Below are 26,304 nucleotides of genomic sequence, written 5' to 3'. Positions count from 1 at the left end.
CAAGGGTAGTTCAAAGTTAGTTTTGCTTGGTGGAAAAGTTAACAGAGATGCTGCATTTTTGCCATGGTAAGAAGAACAGACTGAGCATGGGTAGACATTGATTAATGCAACCTCCTGTTGACAGCATAGAAAGGACAAAAGCTAAGAACTTACTAGAGCATGGAGAATGAGCTATTTTTTCACCTTAGTCATCACGTAGCTCATCACTGAGCCACATTATAAAAGTGTGCAGGAGACTATTTACCGCTGTGCATGTAACCCTAGTCTGCAAGCAAGTAGAGGACTTCATTCTAATTTCAGACACTGATGTTCAACAAAAGACCACCAAAAATGTCAACAGCGGAAGCAAAATGCTTCTGCATTCAGTGTTCTTCAGTTTTCCACAGAACATTGGCTGAACTGGAAATTTCGTTGGCCAGAGAAAGAAATTGAAAGTATTATTTTCCCTAATGGAACTCAGAATTGCAGAAATTAGATATTGGAAAGTCCTATTAGCTCATCCCAGTTTCTTCCTGCCTGTAGAGGACTGTTCCCTCCAGTACATTTTCTGATCCACTGTTAAATGACTAGCAATGGGACTTCCACTATTTCCCCTGTTCCACATCCTGATGGATCTTCTTGTTAGGAAATGTTTATTGATAACCAGACTTACTCTCCACTGATTAATGTCTTCTTCATCCCCATATCATCTTATTGGCGCATCCAAAACAGCTTTTCCTCCCTGAAAGATGATCATGCTCTTGTACCTTGCTCTCAAATTTTCCCATCACGCTTGGTCAACAGCTAATGTGCGTACTCCATCCCTAAGAGCTGTACTCATTAATCAGTCCAGTCAGGCCCTTCATTGCTTTCATTGCTCTCTCCTGAACTTGCAATGTTTCCAACACTTCTAGTATCAAATCACCTACTGAAATAAGTAACCTCAGTAGCACCAAGGTGCTGGGATCATGTTTGCCACCAGTACTGAACCACATGGGTGGTATTTTTTAAAAAATGTTTTTATTTTTAAACCGCAGGAACTATGTTTTGGTCTGTTCCATGTAAACAAAACTCATCTTTTTATGTCTGAGAAGGAATGAGTGCACCCAGTGCTCTGCCAGCCTCTTCCCCACCTGGAAGCAGCTTTTGTCCACTCTACTTACAGTAATATTCTGTTCATAAAAGCAAGCGCTGCAGCTGTGGCACCGGTGGTGAACACCAGGTGCCCAACACATTAATTTTGTCATGTTTGGATCTGCTGCTAGCCCCCTTCGCCTGGGCTTTCAAAGCAAGATTGAGAAACCCTGTGACTCATGACCATTAGAGCCCATGGCAGTTACCGCAAGCACAGAGAAGTTGCTTTGCTGTCTCAGCCAGCTTTTGAGTTGGATATTTATACTCTGCCTGCCTACATCCCCTCTAGTAGTGCTAGAGAAGGTTGTCTCCCTGTTTCAGGCACTCCTGTGCCAGCACTGCAGAGCACAAAAGCTGTCGTGTCCCATATTGGGGGTAGCTGCATTGGAAGATGAGGATGAACCATCTCCAACATCTGCTTCAGAGATGTTTGGAGAGCCACTGCAGCAATGCCAGCTCCATACGTGTGAGCTGTAACGTACACCCAACATGCCCCCAAGCAGAACCCCCTATCCAGTGGCTGCGTACAGTTATCACAGAATCACAGAATCGTATAGGTTGGAAAAGACCTTTAAGATCATCGAGTCCAACCATAAACCTAACCCTACCAAGACCACCACTGCACCATGTCCATAAGCACCTCATCCAAACGGCTTTTAAATCCCTCCAGGGATGGGAACTCAACCACTTCCCTGGGCAGCCTGTTCCAATGCTTGATAACCCTTTCAGTGAAGTAAAATTTCCTAATATCCAGTCTAAACCTCCCCTGGCGCAACTTGAGGCCATTTCCTCTCGTCCTATCACTGTACCTGGGAGAAGAGACGACCCCCACCTCTCTACAACCTCCTTCCAGGCAGTTGTAGAGAGCAATAAGGTCTCCCCTCAGCCTCCTTTTCTCCAGGCTGAACAACCCCAGTTCCCTCAGCCGCTCCCCATCAGCCTTGTGCTCCAGACCCTTCCCCAGCTCCGTTGCCCTTCTCTGGACACGTAGTTATGGGACAGCTCAGGGCACGTGGAAGCCTCTGTCCGGTAACTGACCGGTCACCGGTCGGTCACCAACACATGGCTCTGACACAGCTCAGGTGACCGACAAAGCTCAGGTGACCGACACATGGCACTGACACAGCACCAGTATGACCTAGCTCAGTACTAGCTTGAATGGCAACTGCCTGCTTCCCTGTCCCCATCCTCCTCCTCTCTGAGGGGGACTTGCAGAGCTCTGGGGATGGCTTCAGAGGAGGATTATAAACCAGAATAAGCTTATGAAGTGCCACATCTACATAGAGATATTGTCTAGAGTGAGAGTACCTTAAAAATACATCTGGTATAGTAGACAGAGAAGCCAGGTAGCTTTGGACAGACCAATCAATGTCTGACAGTATCTACCATATGAAAGAGCCCAATGGCCAAAGCAGAGGAGACCCTACGCTCAGTAGGGAGATGTTACTGACAGAGACATAGTAACTGTTTCCTCTCAAGGCTAAATTAAGGCAGAATGATTAAAGGACTGAAACCCGACCAGCAGCAAAGCACTAGCCTACAAGTCAGGTGCAATGTATTTTCACAGAATCAGGTTTTAACTCATGTGAAGCATTTAAGAGGAACTCTTAACTGAAGCTTGGCCAGCAAGTGGGTGCACCCCGCCATGTTGCCTACAGACAGCTTGTCTCCCCGGTAGACCTGATAACCCAGCACCCTACCAAGTACAGTACAAAAAGTCAGCACCTCATCAAGAAGGTATCATAGCCAAGTGGCTGCAGAGCTCTGTACACCCGGAGCCAAGGAACAAGACTTTGGAGCTCTGTACCTGACCTGATCACAACTGTGCACAGAACAGTCCTCCTCTCAGTCTGCCTCTATCTCCTCCTCCCCCTGCCTTTTCTTCTTCCTGGGCTTTTCAGGACAAAGACTGCGCACTCCTATGTGGTGCAGACAGTGGCTGTGATCTTTCAGGGAGTCTCTAGGCATTGCAAAAAATAAATGCTGCTAAACTTTAAGCTCAGCTATTACATTTATTTTTGAATGGCAAAGGCAAAGCATAAATGCAGATGTTTATGCAACAAAAACACCGTCATTTTGTGGTTGGAAATAGAGTTGTCAGCCACTTCATACCCAGAGCAGTGAGGGGGGCAGAGGTGAGAAGGCATGCCGCTCTGAACAACATTGAACCTGCTCAGCAGGTTTTCAGTCCTTCCAGAGAAAGTACCCGCTCAGCACCATCAGGACCCAAGCCAGTGCAGGACATGATAAACTTACTGGAAATAAGATTCATCACAGCCAGTGCTCTCACACCGATATGGCTCAAAGTCCTCTGTGTCACTTTTACTGCACCCTGCTGAGGGCTGCACTAATTATAGTAGTGCCTAGGAATGGACTCGAGCCACAGGGTCACCATCAGTCCCTCACGTAAATACCTCATTTAATCTTTCTGCAGCTTGCCACTCCCCAAATGCTCTGTACTGGCAGGATTCAGTCTCTAGGCCCATGATGTTGTGTGCTAAGTTGCTATTCAGCAAAAGCCATTTACAAGGTAATGCAGGGAGGCCAGGTAGAAGCAAGCAAAAAACCCAGAGCCATTCTCCTCCAACTTATGCATAAGTTACTACAGTTTTCTGTCATTGGCTCCATGAAACCATCTGCTAGACCCGAAACCCAGAGGATCCTGCTGGAGTATAACACTTCTCTCTGGTTAGTTGTTAACACCAGCTCCACCTCGGCGGCAGGGACAAGCTCTGTGCTCACTCATCCCCAGGACAAACATCTTGACATCATTTGCTTAGACAGATGACCCATAGGTGAGTTATCAGACCACAAGAGCACTCGGGGATACCAGGCAGGAAACTGCATGTACTGTGTTTAACTACGTATGTTAGACCCTAATTAAAAGCTCTTCAGGATCAATGGGTCTGGAGCCAGGAGTGTTTTCAGTGGCTCTACAAAAGATCAGCAGGGTGTTTTCACAGCCTTCCAAACTAAATCCATGTGCAACAGATGAGCACAAGCTGCCTTAGGACAGCACAGTGACTCTGCTTTACCCCATCACACACCAGCATCACCCTGCTCGTGGACCCCAGCACCCCACCTATTCCAGAGCTGCCCCCAGAGGGAAGCTGCTCACCAGGGACATTTGGCTTGTGAGAAGATACTACTACAAACCAGTAGGAGGGGCAGCTCCAAGGACAGCTGCGTGTGGCACCAAAACTCAGGTTTCTGTTCCTGCGCTAACACAGCCACTGAAGCCTATGGCAAAGCTCTCCTTTTCTCTGTGCAGGACGCAGGGCTCAGGGTACTTGTGCCTGTCTACATCACCGGATGTTCCTGAAATATTAATGTCAGCTTAAGTTTAAGCAAGGAACCACATTGAGTTAAATTTTCTGTGCCCCTCATTGCAGCATTTTAGGAAAAATATGGTTCTTTACATTCTGATTTATCAGGGTTTGCCAGGCTCCTACCTAGCATAAACACTTGCTCAGGGATCTTTTCATGGAAGAGAAGCACTAGATAAAGAACCAATACCCCTTTCCTTAGGGAAAGAGCCAGGTATCTAGCCCAAACTCCTACAGTTCATGGCAGCACTAGAGTCACCTCTGTGGCCAGTGATGACCCAGTGCCAAGCAGACTAAGAGCAGCCACTTGCATTGCTCTGTGCTGCACTCCTTGGGTGCCATACTGAGGAGCATACCGAGATCTGCATGGTTGGTTGTGTCTTCCCATCCACACTCCCCAAGCAGTGTACAGCCAGACAACAAGGTTTTAGTAAGAAACAGGTGCACTCTGCTAGAAAGAGCATGTGATACACCACGGGCATGACCACATGTAAATAGGAAACAAGTCCATGCACACAACAATTCACCAGTGTTAATCCAGAAGTAGTAACGCACCATCTGCATTTTTCAGAGGCCCATTGGTACTTCCTACTGCAACATTCTCACTGTACTTTGGCTTAGGAGACTGCACTCTGCCAGCTTGACTCCCCTGCTATGGCACTGCAGAAATATCTGCCCAGTCTCCTGCGGGGAGGCTCCGAGCCCTGCCGCACGCTACCCCTGAGGCAGCTGCATCGCAGGCTCACAAGCATCGGTGAAAAACTCAGAGGAAGCAGGGTTACACCAGAAAACTGCTTTCTGGGAACAAGGCAATCCCAGCCGTTAAAACAACAGCTTGAACAAAAGAGGCAGATAGTTATACCCACCAGGCCCCATGCAGGTGGCCTTCTCCCTCCCCAGCCCCCTCCCCGTCTCCTGCTCTCAAAGCTAGAGGGGCAAATTGCTTCCGCTCATTAGCATTTGACAAATAACCACAGAAGGAAAACAAGTCCCCAGCAGGATATGAATGAGCTCAGGCCTTTATTGCCATCTGACTGCACCAAACAAGCATGTCATCAATTTTCCATGCTCTATTGCACTGTTTCTCCCTTTTGGAGAAGGATGAGCACCCTCGCCTGCTCAGGCAGGTTCAGAGTGGCCAAGTGGAAACAGAGCAGCAAGAAGGAATGATCCGAGAGCTGCAAGATGGGAGCAGAGGTGACACATGGCAACTTTGGAGCCTCTGGGCACAGATACAAGCGTCAGGCTGGCTCTGCAGGAAGGGCTGTGAGCAGCATGCTCATGCGTTGACCCCTCAAACACTAGCCGCAAGCAAGAGCACTGGCTTGTGGGAATAAAAGGTTTTAACAGAGCTGAGGGGACCCAAGGCAGCCTGCCTAGCTCAGATCCTGGGTGGAAGGAGGCACAGAAAACCAGTCGCCCATTAGCCCTGCCACTGGGTCAGCACTGGCTGCTTCTGCCATACATGTACCATAAGACCAAGACCACAAGCATTTGAGCAGAACCACCCCCTCTATTTGTTTTTGATCTCCAATAATACTGTGATGGGGTGGCACTAGGTCTCCGGCCAAGGATTTAGAAGGGGGAAGAGGGGCAGTGACCTCCACAGTACCAGCTTTTCTCAAAGCCTGTGTCTGGTACAGTCCTGTCACTGGTAGAAGCCTTCACACCAAGTGCATCACAGGAGCACCAGGTCTCTCCATGGGCCTTGCAAGTGCTGCTGTGGAATTTAACATTCTTCCTTCCAAGAAGGACTGTGGACTGTCCCCGGGGCCAAATGGCTCCCATGTTCCACCTCAAAGGGGAGGGAGGTATATGAAGCATTTCAGCACCTGGCCTGGGATCCACGGGCAGTGGAGGGGCAGTCTGGACTTACCTGCTTGCTTCAAGGACAGCAAGAGCAGACAAGGTCCTTAGTGGAAATCAGGCAGGTTTTTCTGTGGAGTTTCTGTAGGAAACCATTTCAGGCAGGACTGAGTCAGTAATATTCACTGAGAAGTAGAAAAGATGATTATCTTCACATGCAAGCAGAAGGCACACTGTTTATGAGTACAAACATAAATGTGCTCACACTTTCATAAACTCCCACTCACACATAATTCAAGTGTTAATAAATGGTTGGGTAGCTGAGGTTTTAATGAGTAGTCAGCAGGGAGGTTAGGAAAGCAGTTATAGCCAGGAATGTAAGTGCTCATGAGGAAATCTTTGGAAGAGCTGCCATGGAGTGCATAAATAAGAATTAAACATTAATCAAGAACAATTAGAAGAGCGTAGTCAGGCCAATCCAAAGGTAAGTTTTTCAGGTTTTTCTTTAAACTAAGAAGCATTTCAAGTTGAAGTCAAGTAATTTCAAGTCTTTTGTTATTTAAGATTTAAAAAACGTGCCTGAGCTCCAGGAATCAGCTCTTCAGTTCATCCTCTTGCACAGTGCCAGCTGCTCCTGGGAAGAATGACTTGGAAAGGGAACTTGTATGCTGTAGACATTTTTCAGCCCTTCACATCTTCAACCAGGCTCTCCGCTGTAAATCTAGTTCTCAGATCAAATCAGGAACAACAGAAGGGAATCCACGGGAAGGGACAGGGGATAGCTGCTCTGGGGAAGCCAGAAGGCCCCTGTGCATGCCCATTACCTCTGCAGGTACAGGGGGAAGCAGCCGCTGCTTGAGACTCGCTCTGCTTTCTGCCATCCCTCTCTGCACCTCACCCTGCTCCCACCTCTAAATCCTGCCTCCACCTCTGCTCTGCCACAGCCCCTGCTCCTCAGGCTCAGCCCCGCTCCTCCAGCCAGCTGCCCCTCCGCGGGGACCAGCAGAGCTCCTGCAGCCACTCCTAGAGAGCTCAGGAAACAACGGCTGGGTTGAAATAATCTAGGGTACAAACCCTTACTCAGTGCTTTCCTAAAGCACTGAAAAGAAGGGGCTGTAAACAGCACCATAAGAAAGCGCATTTATTCTTGCATTAACTGCAGGTGGGTCTAGGCAAGGCACCAGGAGAAGCGTATTTCCTTCCCCTGAGGTGGTCGAAGAGGCCAGCTCACATCGGGAGGAGACAAGAAGGCAGCACAGGCCAGTTAGGAGCTCAGGGCAGAACTGATGCCCCACACCCACCCAGCTGCCTTCACCCACCCAGCGCTCCTGCCTGGGGCAGGCAAGCCCCTGAGGCTGGGCTGCTCGCTGCCCATCAGCCACGCACCCGGCTGCCTGGGCCACAGCTCCCCCCCGCCACCCCCAGCCCTGGGGGACGGCAGAAGTGACCCCCAGAGGAGCTCAGAGACCCCAGCTCCCATCAGACAGGCTGAGTTGACCTTTCAGCAATGCCACAGGCACATTTACCACAGCAGATCTTATTTTCCGATACCTCTTTTCCCCACTGCCAATTAAACACCTTTTAGAGAATTGTTAAAAACACCCCTTCCCACATTGCCAACACAAACCTCAGCAGCACCTCCTACCACGACCTCCAAAGCACACGCACCCCCCGACCCCCTTCTATACCCCTCCGGGCCGGTTCCCCATCACACGGCTCCCATCCTCCAGCCCTCCCCGCTGGCTCCCCCATCTCCCCTGGGCAGATCCCTCCTCTGGCCCAGCCACCTTAAAGGGACGGCCCAGCCAGCCAGGGCTGTGTTATAAGGGATTATTGCTGCCAGGACAATGACACAGAAAAGATGGTCCTAACAGGATGCTAAAGTTTGCCAGTCCCTCCTCCGGTTTCATCAGTGCACGCTGCTGCTCTCAGGGACTGACTCCGGATTCACACAAAGTCTTTCTGCTGTTCTGAGAAATTATAAAATCAAACTAGTTCCTGAGGGTTCTTGTCTGATCTAAGTAAAAGCAAGTGGCCGGCTATATATAGATCTGATTGACTGACATCTCAATAGCTTCCTGCCTGACTTTCCTGTGTGTCATGGTGCACAGATCCGACTACTTTTTACATGGGTGTTGCTTTTTTCAGTGCATCTTCATGGCATAACACCAACTTGCAAACATGGGCATTATCACGGGAGCCCTGGTTTTACGGCCGTTCTCCCTGAGTGCTGTTTCTAACCCGGGGGGAGCGCCCGAAGCCAACAGGAACACCCGGCATCTGGGTTGCTGCAGCCCTAGGGACAGAGATTAAGCAGGTGCTGGAAAAATCAGGTCCTGTTACTTGAAATTAATAGTGGTGGAGGGTCTCTTGCACAGCTTCTTCCAGGCACTAGTTTGTTATGTTCATAAAAGCAATCCAGGAAATCGGTTCTCATTTTCATCTGCATTTTACAACACAGGAAAATAAAGCTGTATGAGGTTTGTGCAGGTCTGTTGAGGTTGTATCACGGTTGCTCAGGTCCACCCAGAGGTATTGCTAAGGATCAGAGCTGTAGTTTGGAAGAGGAGCTTAGCTATGCCCAGAAGACCCTGGGCTGGTGTATGGGCAATAGAAAGAGCCAGGATGGTAAGACAAACTTTTGAAAAGCAAGAGCTTTAGAGGGGCTATAAATCATCCTGTTCAAATCTGCTCTCAGACTTCAGGGGGTGACTTTCCCTCATAGCTGGGGACTTAGAAGTTTTTTCTAATATGGGTAATTTTCTAATAGGGTTCATTTGTATGAAATGGGTGGCATAGCCTGAACCAACCTCTGATCCCTGGGTTCACTCTCATACCTCCGTGAGGCTTTCTTCACTCACAGCCCTGTGCTTGGAGAGGAAAACCAGTCTGTTTGTAACAGAACTGCCTGTGTAGGCAGCTGGAAACTTTGTCGGAGCTCGGTGGTGATCAATGGCTTCTGCCGTCTCATTTTCACCTGTCTGAACAATTGTCAAACATGTTCCATTTGCTGTGATGTTCTGGTCCTGGACTTTCCAGAAAAGGGAATCAGCATGTTTGGGTGCAGCATCCTTGTACCTAATCACTGTTTATCCCAGGTAGCTAGTGGAAATTAGTAGCACATGAAGAAGGCCATCGACCTTCCACTGCCCACTCAGCGCTTCCTCTTCCTTGACTCGTGAGCCGTGACTCATGAGCCTGACCCTGCAGTTAAAACCAAGAGCTGCAATCCTCGCTCCTCACATCCTTCAACCCACCTTCCTGGGACCTGCCCTCCCCTGGGACCAGGCTGAGGTCGGCAGGACCTGGCAGTCATCTCGTCTCAGGAGCTGAACCTGGGGGATATGCCTGTCCAGTGTCTGGGCTGCTTTGATGCCTGGAGGCATCAAGGGATTAGGACGTTTGCTTTGGTTCCAAGCGCTGACTCCAGTTAGGGTTTGAGCTACAGAGTGTTTCCATTTGCCTTCTGTGTCCCAGACCCGCAGGTCTGCCAAGACCCCACTTTGCTTCATTTGATGAATTTGATGAAAGGGGCTTCACAACTCAGGCTTATTGGTGCTGCGCCTGATACGGTTTACACTAGTCCCGCACCCAAGCTGCAAACGCCACTGACGGCTTCCTGTTGTGGTTTCCTGCCTTGGCGAAAACGCCTCCTCAGCGGAGCCTGCTCTCCCTTCCTGTTCTCATCACGGCCATTTCTGGGCTTAATGAAGACAACAAACAAATAGGTAGACAGGAGTCTGGTTGCCATAAATCCAGCTCCCCATGGGTTGTTCCTGTTGTAGGCTGAGCAGAGCAGGGTGCATGCAGCAGAACGGTTTCTCCTGAGCAGTTTCCTCCTGCCCCCTATCCCATTCCTGCCCATACAAAGCACGTATCCAGCCAGCCCCTTCCCAGCTCCAGCAGTCCCAGAGTCTGGCAGGGCAGCCCTGTCGCTATGCTGCCGAGCGGGCTGCGGCAGGCTGGGGGAGACGGAGCAGGGTTGACCACCAGCCCTGGCACAGCTCTAGCCACTGCCTGAGAGCAGGGGCCACTTCTAGAATAGCGCAGTGGGCCCAACCCATCGGGCAGCGAGTTCTCCCATCATGTTCAGAAATGAGAGTTACATTGGCAAGAATCAGGGCAAATACCCAGCGCGCTGGCCAAAGAGCCAGTGTTTTCTTTACTCTGAATGCGAGTGACGCATTTGCGGGAAATGGGGATGGAGACAAACACTCTGATCTTTTTGGGGTCAGCATCTGCTCAATGACAAAATCAAAGATCAGACTCCAGGGAACAAATGAGACCCTTTGAATATGACAATGTTTCCATTAATCACCGGAAATTAGCTTCTGTTTGTGGGTGGGATTCTAGATGATTTGATACAAGACCTATAGCTCTTCAGCAGAAGGGGTTCTGCAGCGACTCAGTCATCAAAGTGCCATTTCTTGCTGGATTCCCACCACAAGCTGGTGCTGCAGCAGCACGACGGTAGGTTCATTTCTGGTTTTAGGCTGTTCTGAACAGAGTGCTCCAGTAACGCTTGCACATTGCAGCTCGACAGAGACAGCGGGATTAAACTCACTTTGTGGTGATGGCTGGTCACATCTGAGCTCTGGCCTTCTCTGGAGCATGTGCACGATGTAGAAAAAGGAACTGCCAAACAGGATCAGAGTATCTTCCAAATTCAGAAACCAGCCAGAGTCAGGTATCGTGGGAAAAAATCCATTAATTTTTCAAGAGATGATCAGAGGAAGGTTTCTTCTTGTTCCATCAACTGATGGTTAATGTCTGCCCAGAAGCACTTGGGTTTATCTTTATCTCCTTTTGCTGTGTTTTGTGCAATTGTGTATCTAAATGTTTTTTGGACATTTAATATCCATCTCATGTTTTAATCTTATTCCATTTAAGATTTTGGCCTTATAGACCCTCATGGCAAGACTAATTTATTCAGAGAGGCAAAAGAATTTCCTTTTATTGTGAACAGGGCTGGAGAGAAAATGGTAGGAAGTCAAAGCTAAAAACTTCGGGATGGATGTAAGAAGCACATTTTTAATAGTGAAAGTAATTAACCATTGGAACAATTCACTGTAGGATTCGGTGCATTCTCTATTGCTTGAAATCTTTAAAGCAAGATCAGATGGATTTTTACTTACACTTTCTAGCTGCGTTCAGGGCGGGATAGAAGAATCACCATGGGATTCTCTGGCTGGGGATATGAATGCGCCCACTGCTACTCTCCATGTGCTGTTTGAAGTGATGCTACAGATCGTCAGCTGAGGGCTGAAGAACCTCTAGGCAGACAAGTCTGAATTGCAGTTAAACCTTTTTGCAAAATTATGTGTCAGTGAAGAACTTTGCTTCTTTCTTCCAGATTGAGCACCAGCAGCGTGTGAGCCAACCCAAGCAGTCCTGGTAAGCGTGCAGAGATGCCAGATGCTGCTGCTCACCTGCCCTTTTACTACGGCAGCATTGCCAGGTCAGAAGCAGAGGAGTACCTCAAGCTGGCGGGCATGTCGGATGGCCTGTTCCTGCTGCGGCAATGCCTGCGCAGTCTGGGGGGGTATGTCCTCTCCATGGTCTGCAACCTGCAGTTTTACCATTACGCCATTGAGCGCCAGATGAACGGTACCTACGCTATTGCGGGGGGCAAAGCGCACTGTGGGCCAGAGGAGCTCTGTGAATTTTACTCCAAGGATGCCGACGGGCTCTGCTGCACCCTCCGCAAGCCCTGCAACCGCCCCAGTGGTGTGGAGCCTCAGCCCGGTGTCTTCGACAGCATGAGGGACAATATGGTGCGCGAATATGTCCGGCAGACGTGGAAACTAGAGGTACTGGCCATTGCCAAAGGTGGTGTGGGACTGTGCAAGGCGTGCTCCCCGGGGCTTCCTGCTGCTTGCCGCCCTGACCTCCTCTGTTGCTGTCATCCCCCTCTTACAGCATGGTAAAGCAAGGTCCTTCTCCTCGGAGACTGCTGGCACTAATAGCAGTCTTAAATCTCTCTCTTTTCCAGTTTCTTCTTCAGAAACAGGAAAATCTTCCCAAGCCTTCAGATTCTTCCCCTGAACAGCTCGTGTTGCGTCTGCTCTGCAGGGCGTTGGAGCTCTCTGCCCATTTTGTAAGCATTTCCCCATGTGCCATTTGCTCCTCTGCAGCACATGGAACGCTCGCTGCAGTTAGACCATCGCTCTCCATGTGAGCTGCCTGTGCCTCCATAACATTGTGCTGAAGATGTAATGAAACCAGACTTAAATTCTTGCTCAGGTTTTCCTCGCTCTTTGAAGTCAGTGGGGGTTTTGCCTATGAGACTGAGGTACTGGGTACTGGATCAGGTCTGTCTGTTATTTAAATTTAAAAATAGCTACAGACAGGTACATTTTATTGCAGACTGGAATATATATAATATATGTATGAGGCAAAACTCTGTAAATGGTCACGTTGGCAGCCACGTAATTAATTTCCTTCTACCTGCTGGCACCTCGAGAGTGGCTACTCAGACACGTCCAAGTCCTCGCAGAAAGATGGCTCAGGCCATCTCTTTATGGAACCTTTCTATGAAAGATCTCTAAATTTGGCCTATTTTAGACCAAAGGTGCTTGACAGAATGAGGTATCTATAGGGTTTCTCCTTGAAGCTGATCTGTGGACACTTGTAGATAACACAAAGGACATTGCCACCTACTGGCAAACGAAAAACTACAGCTGTTTATAAAATGTGTGGGGCCACTAAAATTAATTTAGGGTCTCCCACATGATTTCCAGACTGCACTGCTCTTGACAAGTTGTAGTGTCTGGGGACAGTGAGCAGCCAGGAAGGTAGAGGCACCAGAAAGAGGTCCGGCTCTCCCAGGAATGCGAGGCTGAAAGACACCCTGCAAGCCTGACGTCAAGATCCCCCATATGAATATGATGACTTCTCTTCTCTCAGCAGCAAGTCGATGGACTTCAGCTGGATTCGAGGGATGGGACCAGTTTAGATAAGCAAGGAATTCTGCTCTGCAGCAGAACAGAATTCAACCCACTATTGCTATAGGCATGGTTAAGGCCACAGGCACTTCAGTTACGAGACCTTCCAAGTTTCCTGTGTCATCTGCCCAAAAGGGTGCAAAATAAACTGTGCTGAAGCCATGCAACAATGCAGCAGAGTGGCAGGAGGTCTCATTTCTCACTCTTTTCCAGGGTGACGCACTCGAACAGGCCATCATAAGCCAGGCTCCACAGGTGGAGAAGCTCATTGCCACCACAGCCCATGAGAGGATGCCCTGGTACCATAGCAGCATCGCCCGGGATGAAGCTGAACGGAGGCTCTACTCTGGGGCACAACCTGATGGGAAATTCCTGTGAGTATGCAGAACCCTGGCAGATGCTGTGATCCCTGTACTTTTTACCATTTCCCCACCTCCACTACCCTGTAGTTATTTGTTTAACGTGACAGTTCCTGGAGGAGGTTTAGCTGAGTATGGTCAGACTGTGGTTACAGATCTTTCAAAGACAAGGTCTGACAACCCCAAGCCTATTATTGTCCAGACTCTGACCTCCATGAAGAGCCAATCTTGAGATTTATTTGTTTCTCATGTTTAGATATCTCTATGAAGTATGCTTGTTAATGCACCAGATGATATGAAATATAGGGTTCAGTGGGTGAAGACATTTAACACTGACACGTAGACAATGTATGGCCAATAAAATACAGGAGAAAGAATTTGCTCTGCATCTCTACTGAGGTGAGACAGCCCTTCATTTAATTATCTTCTGAATGAGTTAGGGAAAGAAAGAATTAGCTGGAGAGGGTGGAGGAGAGGGGCAAGAGACTGGAGGTGAAGGGTCCCTCCTCAGCCTCCGCAGAGGGGTGTCAGGAAGGTAGCAATGCCAACAGTGGGGTGCAGGGACACCTTACCAAGTGCCCACCCAGCAACCCACCACTGCTGCAGCCATGATAATTCGCAGGACAAAACCTAGAGTTGCTTTTAATAGTCCTCCTTCCTACCAGGCTGAGAGAAAGGAAGGAAAACGGTGCCTACGCCCTCTCCCTCGTCTATGGCAAAACAGTGTATCACTATCGGATAGACCAGGACAAGTCGGGCAAGTACTCCATCCCTGAGGGGACCAAGTTCGACACGCTCTGGCAGGTACCGTACTGTGGGATGCTGACCGCTGGTGTCCTAATAAAGCGAAGGCACTTTTCCCTTGCTATAGTTGCCCATAACCTGAGGGACAGGAAAGGCCATGTGGAGCTTTAAAGGCTTTAAGACTGTACATGGGTGGTGGTAGCCCCTTCCAGAAAACCCTTACATTCCCTGGGTCTGGCTGTCTATCAGCTCACCTCATTGCATTCAGTTCTGTGCACTCCTAGCTAAGTAGATCTAAGTCTGGGATATCACAGCAGCATTGAAATAGTGCTGACTTTACCACTGCCTTCATGCCTTACACCAGTGCGGTGCCTCTCCAAGGAAACAAGAGGATTAGTGCTTTTAATTTCTAGCTTTAAGCCAGGATACTTGGGATGGTTATATTAATTACGCTTGCACCCCATCAGCAAAGATCACACATTCAGCCACAGCGTGCACCTCGGACCTCTGCCCGCAGCAAGCCCCGATGAGATTGCTCATCCCAGGCTGTTCCTCCTGCGCATCCCCCATGCTGCTCCGGGACCGGCAAAACTGTTGTGTGCAGATGGCCACTTTATTTTCCAAGCGACTGACTTCTGTGCAAAGAGTAGGGGAGGCCAGAAGTCTTGAGCCAGCTGCCCAAATCTTTACATGACAGAAGATCCAAGTGCCAGAAGGCACATCCTATCACCCCCGAGAGTCAGGGGCTTTGGGAAGTGGAGATGGCTGCAATGCCCCAGCAGTTCTCATGAGGGTGGGGCAGGGTTTTTAGGGGATGTGACACATGGCCCAGCAGCTCTTGGCACTGCTGGGGAGTCACATGCCCCTCTGGAGCCCGGCTCTGCCCCGTGGCACACAACTCGGACCCGCTCCAGGGGACGGATACCAGCGCTTCCTCCTGGGCAGGGCTGTCTGGGGGACAGTAACTCTGTTTTGCTGAATTTTTTAAATTCCCAGGACTGTTTTCACTCTGAATGTGATTGAAAACAAAGACTTTGGGGCATTTTTATGGAAACAGAACTGTGCCAGGCTCCAAATTGCAGATGAAATCTGAGCCAGACAGGAGGGGAAGAGAAAGCTTCATCTCCCCTGCGGTCTGGTGGCCAGGGGCTGGTCTGGTTGTCTCCAGCCGGAGTCAAATCCCCACTGTGCTTGAACCAGTGGTTGCTGCAGTGAAAAACTGCCTGGGATCCACAGAGCTAACCCTGGGGTTCCTCTGGGAAAGCAAGAGGTTTCTCTCAGGCTTTATCAAACAAAACACAACCTAAAAACCTTTCTGGCTGGGACAACAATAACATTACACTGAAAATGCCCTACCCAGCTCTCCTACTGGAGATTTTCCTTTTGTCTTTCTTTGGTCCTTATCTAACTTCCCAAGTTCTTCCCAGCTCTGGCAGATATCCAGGTATGCAAGCGCTTGCTCTAGGAGATCCCTGAGCGCAGGGATAGGAGAGGAGAGAAAGAAATAGTTGAGTCCCTGTCTGCCATAAATCTGAGAGAAATCATTACCATAAGCCACACAAGTTGCCTGCAAAAAAAAAGAGATGATGTTCTCCTTGCAATAATATCTTTTTCCTCCGATTCCTTTCCCAGTTGGTGGAGTACCTAAAACTCAAACCGGACGGGCTGATTTTCTACCTGAGGGAAGCCTGCCCCAACCCCAACATGCCAGGTGAGCCAACATCTCAGTGCCATCCCTGGCCTCGGTTTACCACCGAGTGGGGCCAGTTTGGGCAATGCCAACCCAAGTTTCCTTTACTGTGTCCAACCTTGCTCAGACCCTGGCGGTGAGGGAACAGTGAGGTCTCCGCTCCTCTGGCAAACTAGGCAAGTCTCACATCATGTTGTCTGCTGAAAGCAGCCACTCTCCAGGCCTGGCCTAGGGTGGCCCAAAGACAGATGCAGATGGGGGAATCAGTGCTCCAACTGGATTAGGGACTTCTGGTGCCAAAGAGACGGCTTCTGAAAAATGGCTTGCTTTTTAGGCAGGAGGAAACAACATGTCCTGCAAGTCTGGCTCCTGGTGGGTCTCTTGAGCTGAACACTTAAAAACCATGGATCACTTTGTCCTGGCCCAAGTATCACAAACGTCACTTCAGAGCCTGCCCGTGGGACCCCTGCTCTCCTGGGCAGGGGGCTCTGGGGTACAGCTCAGCCAGTCCCTGGGACCGATGGAGACTGTAGGGCCTTCCAGTGGGCCTGCACCTCCCCTGAGGGCTGCTCTGGGAATAACACCCACATTCAGGAACGTTTCCACACCTTTTTTGGCTAAAGCTGTGGAAACTGGTCTTTGTAGGGGAGGGGATCAGACTCAGGCGTCCACACAGTCCTTCAAGGACTGATGCTCTGATCCTGCTTGGGGCATAGGCAGACCCTTAATAACAACTTCTCTCTCCTGATTCACAGTGTCTGCAGCACCGGTTCCACCAACCCACCCCTCCGTGAGTGTAAGTTTTGGGGAGGATCTGTTTATTGGTACCTCAGCAGTTTAATGTTATTGCATTTCAAACTTGCTAATCAAACTCTGCTCTTCTCTAAAAGGCAATAACTCAAATGGAATATATTAAGCCCAGCTGCAATGTTGTCCCCTTTCCAGCTTGGATGAGGATGAGGAATAGCTGGGCACAGCTACCATTAGAGCTGAAAATGGTTTCCATTCATACTGCGCTCCTTGCAACATGTGGGCCTGTCCTCGGGGAGCCCTCTCCCCCCTGCCCTCCTTGCCAGGCAGGAGCGAGGAAGACGTGGTTGGATTCTGGGAACACTCAGCCTTGCTGCTGGCTGCTGGCCACTGGCCAGGTCTTTGTGCTCCCTCTGCGTCCCTGGCCTCGGGGTACGTCTGCGCTCAGTCACTGCCCCGAGTGCCAAGCAGTGTTGAAACCAGCTGGTTTGGGCTATATGAGCCACCCATCCCAGAGCCCAGTGGAGGCTAAATAAAGGCCTGAGCATTCACCCATCTTCTCAGAGAGCTTTCACAATCTGCGGTGGGCTCTCATCTTGCAGCAACTCTGCTGCAAGCAGCACTGGTGTTCAAAGCTGTGCTGGACAAATGTGAACCATACCGCCTTGCCGCTGTCTGCTTTTGGGACAGTGGCTGTTTACAGTGGCCCTGTGTGCTCATGGGGGCCACTCTTCAGGCAGGCAGGTGTGCTGGCTGCAAGCTGAGCTGCCTCCGGGCTTCCCTTCACTCCCGGTCTCAAAACAAGCTGCAGAGACTTGGCTGGGATGACCCCCGCTGCTGCAGGAGACTTGTCACTTTGGGATGGGGAAAGCAGAGAGGGCAGAGAGCAAAATGCAGCCCTGTGTGCATGACCCTCACTGCTCGGGTAAACACAGCCCTCAGCACCTCACCCTGCACAAGCCCACAGGCTGGGTTACTGGAGGGCAATGCTGCATTCAGGCTCCATGGCAGTGAATCCCCCCAGGGTCTGATCCCTGCTGTGCAGCTGCAGTGCGGGTACCTACCAGCCGGGACTGGAAGGGAAAAGTCAGCTTGATACCACTCCAATCTCTTGTGCCCACCTCAGGCCCTTTTAGAGGAAGTCACCACCTGGGGCTCTGTGGGCTGCAGAGGCTCCCCGTCCCTCTCCTCTCCCATTTCAGACTGAAGCACTTTCCCCTGGCTGCATTATCCACTTGATCCCCATTTCTTTTCCAGAGAAACCTTGGGCCTCTCAATGCAGATGGATACACGCCAGAGCCTGTAGGTGAGCATCTTTGAAAGCTCTCTCCTCCTAACAGGACGAGAGAGGACCTGGGGATGCCACAGAAACCATGGGGGTTACCTGACACATCTATATCATCTTCTGGTCAAACAGCTGTGCTACAAAGCCCCTTTCTTACAAAAGCACCCAGGAGCATCCCACCTCCCACCTATTTCAGGGCAAAACTGTTTGCCCACACAGCACCCAGTAAATCAAGCCCTGTCCAATTCCCCATCATACCCAGTAAATCAAGCCCTGGCTCGTTGTCTTCCATCCTGCCTACTAAATACTCAGTGCATTCAGTTACATTTCAGTGGGGTGAAGTCATGCACGTGCCCATGTCCTGCAGGGTCTGATGTGTGGAGTGGGAATGCTCAAACACCTCTCCCCATCCTGGCACCTTCAGCAGCTGTAACTAGGAGAGGCCATGGGTTGTGAAAGGAAGGGAGATGCCCAGGAGGGAGGCTTGAATGCTGGAGCTTGAAGGAGAATTGGCCGAGAGACTAGAGAAAACATTCCCAGCCAGTAAGGGAGAGCGGGACGGGGAAGGATAGGTTGTTTACAGCTATAAAAAATTGTCTCTCTCGGGAAGGTGCAGGAAAGTCACACGTGCTACCCATGGACACCAGTGTCTACGAGAGTCCATACAGTGACCCTGAAGAACTGAAGGATAAGAAGCTTTTCCTGAAGAGGGACCACCTGATGATTGATGAAGTGGAACTGGGGGCAGGAAACTTTGGCTGCGTCAAGAAAGGAGTCTACAAAATGAGAAAGTGAGTGCCGCCCTGAAGGGTGCCAAGGAAGCGGGAGGAGGGTGCTCCAGGCTGAGCTCAGCCATGTCCCCAGCTATCCTGCTTCTAGCTAGATGGGCTAGCTAGCTAGTGATAATGGGGTGGAGGTATAAGAGATACTCTGGAAGGTCAGTGATGACTTTCCACAGACTTTCAGTGACAGCCTCGTTGCCCTGAGAGTGTAATCTGCACTGCACGCTCCCAGGCATAAGACTGCCACTTCCGAAGGCATTTGCTGGGCTCAGAGGAGCAAGTCCATGCTTCTGAGGTCATCTTGGTCCATGTCAGGGCAAAGGAGTGAAACTGAGGAGATGTGCGATCCTTGGCTCTGTCACTGGTTGTCTGCGAGTCCACAAAGATGGCTTTTGCCCACTTTGTGCCTGAGTTTCCCCCTTGAAAAATGGCAATGATGATGCAGATCTCAGTGTGCGAGGTGATGTGCCTTCAGATCTACAGTTGGCAAATACTGGCGTTCACTTATAAGGCTGAGGTGATCCTTTTCTCTTTGGCCTTCTAGCAGGCCTGGGATACCAGTATTGTGCAGGGCTCCACCGAAACAGGCTACTGAGATTGCTGTCGAGAGATCAAACAGTATCATGCGAGAAGTGGTTTGCATTCCTGGCTGTGATACGAGTCCAGCTGCTGTTTAATTCATCCCATGTGTGTTCCTCTTGCGCCTTGTGCAGGAAGCAGATCGACGTGGCCATAAAGGTGCTGAAGAGCAACAACGAGAAAACAGTGAAGGATGAAATGATGAAGGAAGCCCAGATCATGCATCAGCTGGACAACCCCTACATTGTCCGCATGATTGGGGTCTGCGAGGCAGAGTCCCTGATGCTTGTGATGGAGATGGCTTCTGGAGGGCCACTCAACAAGTTCTTGGCTTCCAAGAAGTGAGTACTGAATAAAATGTAGCTGGCTGATTTTCTGCACTTCTCATCAAACTCTCTTCTGCCAGGGGAGCCTGGCTTTGTAGGTAGAGGGAAGCTGGTAACAGCAAATTACCTCTTTTCATGTGAGGTAATAGGGACTGATGCTTCTGGAGCAGAGTTCATTCTCCTTTGCAGCTAGAAAGCTTGGAGGGGACTGTGGTGCACAGAGAAATGGCAGGTCCTTTATTACTACATGGTCCTTTCATCTTCCCCAGAGACGAGATTACGGTCAGCAATATTGTGGAGCTAATGCACCAAGTATCCATGGGGATGAAGTACTTGGAGGAAAAAAACTTTGTCCACAGGGACCTGGCAGCCAGAAACGTCCTGCTGGTCAACCAGCATTATGCCAAGATCAGTGACTTTGGGCTCTCCAAGGCTCTTGGTGCTGATGACAGCTACTACAAGGTAAGTGTAAGCACAGCGAAGGATCCAGATAGCTAGCAGGAGCCCTCCTAACTGCGGGGCTGAGACCCTCAGAGGCAGGGGGTCTGGTCTCTTCCCAGGATCCCTGCTGCACGACCACATCACACTCTGGCTGGCCTCACTGCTACGACATTAAAAGGGGCTTTGCAAAGCTCCGTGTGGCAAGGAGGAAATTCAGATGGATGCAGAGGCAGCGAGGGGGATGCAGTGCAGTGGGATGACAGGAGAGAGGAGACAGGAGAGGAGCCAGAGCAGAGAGCAGGGAAGAGAAGGTCATGAAGAATGAGCCAGGGCTGATCTTCCCAGCAGTGTACACCAGTGCACGCCAGTGCACAACTGCACTGAGCCCTGGGGCTGGCACGCGGGAGGAGGGTGGCACCGAGGGACAGCATCCTGCACCCAGGGATTGCTGAGCAGGGCCAGCGACAGAGCAGGGCCTGGGCTGGGGTTTGGGGTTTGGGGCTCAGGGCTTAGGGCTCAGGGCCTTGAGCTCCCAGCCCAGGGCATGGGGATTTTTTCAGCAGCGTGGGATTGCATTTGACACAAACATTTAGCAAAGCAGAATTCCAGTTCAGCTCAGAGCAGTCTGTCTCTCAGGGTGGAAATGTTCCTCTTTACTTTGCTACAGGCCAGGACAGCAGGAAAGTGGCCGTTGAAATGGTATGCCCCAGAGTGCATCCTCTATCACAAGTTCTCCAGCAAGAGTGATGTATGGAGCTACGGTGTGACCATGTGGGAGGCCTTCAGCTATGGGCAGAAACCGTACAAGGTGAGGCAGAGCTGGGTCCATCACGGATGGATGCCACAGTGTAGTCTCCTGCTCTATTAACAGGCTGACACACACTGAAACTACAATTTCTATTTCCTTGAGTGGACGCTCTTCCCACTGTTGAACAGAAGGGAAAGCAGACAGGCTCACTTCCACTTTATGAAAGGCCCAAATTAGATTGTTTGGATCCTGCAGCTTTGTGTTCATTTAAGGGAGAAGAAACAGCAAACAAAACAAATTTGGGTTTGAATCAAACCAGATCTTCTCTTTGATCCTTCTGTTCACTTGCAGAGCTGAAAAACCAGTTGCTCAGCCAGTGCTCTGCTCAGGCGTGGGATGGGGTCTGCAGGCTGGGCTGGCCACAACACGAGACACCACTGCTGAGTGCCAGGGTTGAAAACAGTGACTGTACTGGGTGTGTGGTGCATGGATCCAAAGCATTACCCCAAGCCCAGCTCTAATCTCTCTCTTCTAATCCTGTTGCCAGCTCCAAAAACATTAAAGCATTTTCCCACTTGATCCTATCCTAGAAAATGAAAGGCCCAGAGGTTATTAGCTTCATTGAGCAAGGGAAGCGCATGGACTGCCCCACAAACTGCCCGGCAGAGATGTACGCCCTCATGCAGCAATGCTGGACCTACAGGTAAGGCTTTCACTAGCTCAGCTCTTTGCTGGGCAGCAGGTCCATCAGAACACCGCACACTGTCTGGATGGTGGCAACACAAAGCAAATGGTGTCTCCTGCCTTGGTCTCATTCCACAGTCTATGATGAATGATGCACCTATTTCTTTATTATCATGCCCCTCCATTTGCCTGTACCAACCCTGGAAGATGTCAGACCCTCTGTGCCTTTGCCGCTCTCCATCCCAGAAAAGTCTGACCTGCCCTCCTAAGCCCTGGTACAACTGGGCTGCTGTTCTTCCCCAAGTTTTTCTGTGCTGGGTGTCTTCTCATTGCATTAGTTCACTTTTGTCCTTTCTGTTGACTCTATTTGTTCCTTTCTGTCCTTGTAGATGGGAAGAGCGTCCAGGATTTATTTCTGTGGAAAACATAATCCGCTCCTACTACTACAGTATTGCTACCAAGACAGAAAACGGGCCAGAGACAGAGGACAAGTCAAAAGCAACTCTTCCTTGAGTTTCCCTCTCTGCTCCTCAACACACACCCTTCCTTCATGGGACCTGGAAAGACTCTTTGTGAATTTTTGCTTTAGTCTCCCAAATGCCGTTTTTGTTTCTCAAGTAGTTCCAGAACGAAGAACCTGGGAGAGTATGCTGTCACAGCAGACAAGGGCGCTCAGCTGTGCTTCGTGTCTCCAAACAGCCGGCCATGATTTACATCTCCAGTCTGACCCAGCACAGAACATTACAGACAGTGTTATAGTTCCTTCTTACCTACTTCCAAAACTATCCAGGACCTCAGAGCTTAATGTCTACCAAGCTCACTAAGGATGAACTGTGTTGGCTCCAGCAGACCCGGAGTTTTCCAGTTCCCTTAAAAACCAATTCTTTCACAGGAAAGCACCAAGTACACATTTCTGATGAGGTTTGCATGGGGCGGGACACAGGACAGGGAGCCATGAAGTCCCCTTCCCCTTAGCTTAGGGCAAGACGCAGCTGGTGTGCTGCTCACTCCCAGCAGAGACTGGGAGGAGCAGTGGGGCAGAGCTGCGCGGTGCCACTGCTTTGTCGTCCTCGTGCTCTGCCAAGCGCAGCTCTTACACCCCGGGGCACTGCCATGTGCCTGTTCAGCACAGAGCACGGCGTACATGCCCCCTGCACTGCTACAGCCCTCCAAGCTGGTTATGGCTCCTGAAACAACTAAACCCCCAGGACCCATTGCCCACCTCCTGGATCCCGTCTGGCCCCTCTGTGCTACTGAAATGAGCATCTTGCTTTTCAAGCCTGAAAACTGGTCACCCTGTAAATAAACTATTCTATATTTTTTAACATACCTATTACTCAGACTGTTGAACTATCATAAATGTTTGCAACTGCTTCAAGCTGACAAGAAACTAATTGTAATTTCCCTCCACTACGCCAGGGTTTCCCTGCTTGATGCTCTCCATAACCCTGCAGAGTCACCAACCTGGTCACCCTTGGGCTGGCCTCACTGCAGAGCTGGAGCTTTCTTGCAGCTTTCTTGCAGCTAATGGCATATGCAGCTGCTCAGCTGAGTCCACTGTGGAAAGCCACCTATTAAGGTTTGTACTGGTCTAACCCACCCCCGATGCAGTGGATTACCCATGTTGGGGGGACTGTGGTCTGCACTGTTGCAGAGAGCAGAGTGGTTATGAAGGCTGGGGAAGTGGGGGAAGCAGATCAGAGCCCTGAGATACAGTGAATAGAAAAGCTTATCTCTCACCATCAGCTGGTATCCGAAAGCCACACAGTAGCTCACACAGAGTACCTTGTCCCGGAGGTAAAATAAACAGCTACAGCCCAGGCTGGGGCACACTTATCTAAAACCTTACTGGGAGGTGGATTTGATCTGAAAATGCTCCTGGGGAGCATTCAGGTATGAGGCCTAAATTACCCTCTGGTACAGCCTGTTTAAGCACAGAGAACCTAGGTCTGATGAAAAACAAGTGTTCCCCTCTCCTTGCTTAGACTACAGCCTCCAGTGATAGCAACTGTTTACACGCCAAAGCATTTTCTCTCTCAATCCCATTAGCTTGTCCTGTGTGCTTGAGAATTACAGACATATTATCCCTACCAGTAGAGGGGAAAACAGAGGTATCGGAGGAGAAAGTGGCTTGTTCCTGTTTGTTCAGTGAGTTAGTGGCAGAGACAAAAAAAGTTATCTCCTGTGTCATGTTTTCCTCCCAGAAAAAGCAGATACTTTGCTGCTTTGCTGGAAAAGAGAAGGTTTGATGCACTTTCTGCTTGAAAACCACTGCCAAAACATTTTGTTTAGACTTTTCTTTCAAAACAAATCCATTTTCCGGTTTGAAATGGTTTCTCATATTAAATTTTCAGCTAACTGGTTGCTGGTATTTTTTCAAATGGGGAAGGAAAGTACCAGAGAAGTCATATCCCCAGAGGAGCTTCTGGATTAGTTGGAGACAATTTCAAGCAAGTGTGTCTGCACACACAGACAGAATGTAAATCCCTCAAGATCATGCCACAGGAGTAAGTGGCAGGGGCTTCTCCAGAAAACCATCTAGGCTGTGGATGTTGCTCTGGCTGTTCCAAGAGCATTGCAAAATATCAGGAGTTGCTGTGGGGGGAAAAGGGAGCGAGACGACCAGGACCTGAAGTCACAGGGCTCTGTGACTCTTTGTGACTCCTGCTTTTGGCATGTGCGAGGTCTGACAGGCACCCCCGAGGGGAATCTCCTTTGACTTCAGGCACTGCCTCCCTCCTGGGCATCCCCAGTCTGTAATCACAGGAGGGGCTCAGCCCCCTCATTAAGACACATCTCCGGGCCTCACAGTGCAATGGCCCTGCAGACCAGAACGGCCTCTCTTCTTCCCCATCCACAGCATGGATATATTCAGCTCTGTCCTCTCTCCTCGCCCACTGCTGGCAGGTCCAAATATTGAAACACTTTGCTGGACCTTTCAGTCCTTTTGCTGACTGATCCCAGAGGCACTGGGTGTTCGAGCAAGAGCTTATCAGAGGATAAGATAAAGGCATAGGCTGTAGTTAGCACAGACTCAGAGCTCAGGGCTGCTCCTTCTCTCCCATAAACTTCCTCAAGTCCTCTCTTTTCTTGCTGACTTCTCCTTACCTCCTTCTCTCCACTCACCCCATTTCCCTCTGTTTTACCTGAATCTTTAAAGCTCTTCTGATTCTTGCACTCTCCATCTTGCAAGGGAAAAGATGAACTTCATCTTCTAACTAAGCATCCGCAGTGAGACATGATAAAGTATCGGTAATCGTGTCTGATCAACACTATGTAACACTCCACCATATCACCAATGCAGATCTATAATTCCAATCTATCTTATCACCAATAAGCCTATCTTATCACCAGTACGTGCCTATTTATCAATTGCCCTGCGATATCACAAGCACACGCTGACCTTTCTATCTCTTTCAGCTATCTAGGCACTTTCATTTTGTTCAGCAGCACAGCAACTACGTGACTAACACAGCTCTGTGCTCACTGACCTTTGTATCATACCCCTAAGTAATTTACTGAACCAATGCAAAAGTGTATTTTCAGAGCTAGCACTGGATATTTTCCCCCCTCTCCCCAAGAAGTGCCACCTGTGAGGTTCCTCAGGGCACGGCTCAGCACTGCCAGGGGGACTCGGGCTTTGCTGCTGGGCTGTCCTCTCTCCCATGAGCCTGGTCAGCAGTTAAGCTGCTTGGTTTGGGCTGCTTTCTGGGCCTTAGGTATTTCTGTATAGCAAAGAAGGCAGAAATAGAAGCACTAGGCAGAGAGAGGGGACCAGCCCGAGGGAAGAGCAGTGGCAGGCTCCACGGCGGCTGTCTCCGTGCAGCCCTTGCTGAGACGAGCTACTGCAGCACTCAGACCTGCTCCGTGCTTGGGGAAAGGGCACGTTTGCATTTTCAAGATCTCTGTCCTGCTGGATGGCTCCAGCTGTTGGCAACTTGGAGACACTGCAAGGGAAGGGCACAGACCTACTCACCATCGTCACCCTTCTTGTTACGAAATGTCTGGCAACCGTGAAGTCACAGAATGCTTTGGTCTTGCCCTGAAAAAATAACACCTCAAAATCACAGGTGTCTTCATAAAAGTCAGATGAATCACTGATCCTACACTGTCCACTTCTCTCCCTCCATGATAGGAGATCAGCTTGTTTTTAATTACAGCAGAGGGAAGTGAGACAAAGGAAGGATATGACTTGTCTGTGGTTGCACAGGGGCCTGGAGGAAAAACTCCCATCCACCTTTATCTGTTTTCATACTTTCATCTCCAGACGATGTCTTCTTTTTATGTTCAAAGGCCTTCATGGTTCAGAGAAGCTGAACAAGCCAAATAATGCCCCAGCACAAAGAGTGCCATCACAGTCATTGACATACTCACTCAGCAGTAGCCCAGAATTAGCCAGGTCTTATTGTAGAGGCTTTTACCATCAACCTGTTGCACATGAATTAAAAAGGATGTGCAAGGCACTGGAAGATGCAAACCTAAGTGCAAAATTAGATGGTCTTCACTGACAAGAGGAGTGCAAGTGATGGGGCTGGTTAATACCACTAGGTATTAACAAGTTTCCAAGTCCTGAGGGAAAAGAAACTCTCTTTTCACAGCAGAAGGAAATTACTTATTTTGCCACCAAGAAATCTGGTAGAGCAGGTGAGACTGGGACTGAGCCAAAAGGCCTTTTCTTTTGTCTCTAGTTTTTTTAATGTTACCTTGATTTTGCCTGTCAGATAGAA

At 49.7% G+C, this 26,304-nt stretch overlaps 1 protein-coding gene across 1 annotated transcript in view; it reads left to right on the top strand.

Moving 5' to 3' along the window:
• The window catches only part of ZAP70 (zeta chain of T cell receptor associated protein kinase 70), a 29,216-nt gene extending 6,451 nt beyond the window's left edge, over positions 1 to 22,765 (top strand). Inside the window, exons 2-13 of the mRNA XM_072845400.1 lie at positions 11,599 to 12,055; positions 13,403 to 13,563; positions 14,214 to 14,352; positions 15,925 to 16,003; positions 16,738 to 16,778; positions 17,990 to 18,038; positions 18,628 to 18,808; positions 19,513 to 19,719; positions 19,974 to 20,166; positions 20,813 to 20,953; positions 21,484 to 21,596; positions 21,967 to 22,765. Of these exons, the coding sequence (XP_072701501.1) occupies positions 11,654 to 12,055; positions 13,403 to 13,563; positions 14,214 to 14,352; positions 15,925 to 16,003; positions 16,738 to 16,778; positions 17,990 to 18,038; positions 18,628 to 18,808; positions 19,513 to 19,719; positions 19,974 to 20,166; positions 20,813 to 20,953; positions 21,484 to 21,596; positions 21,967 to 22,090 (1,830 nt within the window). The 5' untranslated portion in view covers positions 11,599 to 11,653 and the 3' untranslated portion in view covers positions 22,091 to 22,765. The remainder of the gene's footprint in view (positions 1 to 11,598; positions 12,056 to 13,402; positions 13,564 to 14,213; positions 14,353 to 15,924; positions 16,004 to 16,737; positions 16,779 to 17,989; positions 18,039 to 18,627; positions 18,809 to 19,512; positions 19,720 to 19,973; positions 20,167 to 20,812; positions 20,954 to 21,483; positions 21,597 to 21,966) is intronic.
• The last annotated feature ends 3,539 nt before the right edge of the window (positions 22,766 to 26,304 follow it).

This window comes from Ciconia boyciana, chromosome 24 (assembly GCF_034638445.1).
Source record: "Ciconia boyciana chromosome 24, ASM3463844v1, whole genome shotgun sequence".
NCBI classification, from domain to species: domain Eukaryota; kingdom Metazoa; phylum Chordata; class Aves; order Ciconiiformes; family Ciconiidae; genus Ciconia; species Ciconia boyciana.
This window is presented reverse-complemented; position numbering and strand designations above follow the sequence as displayed.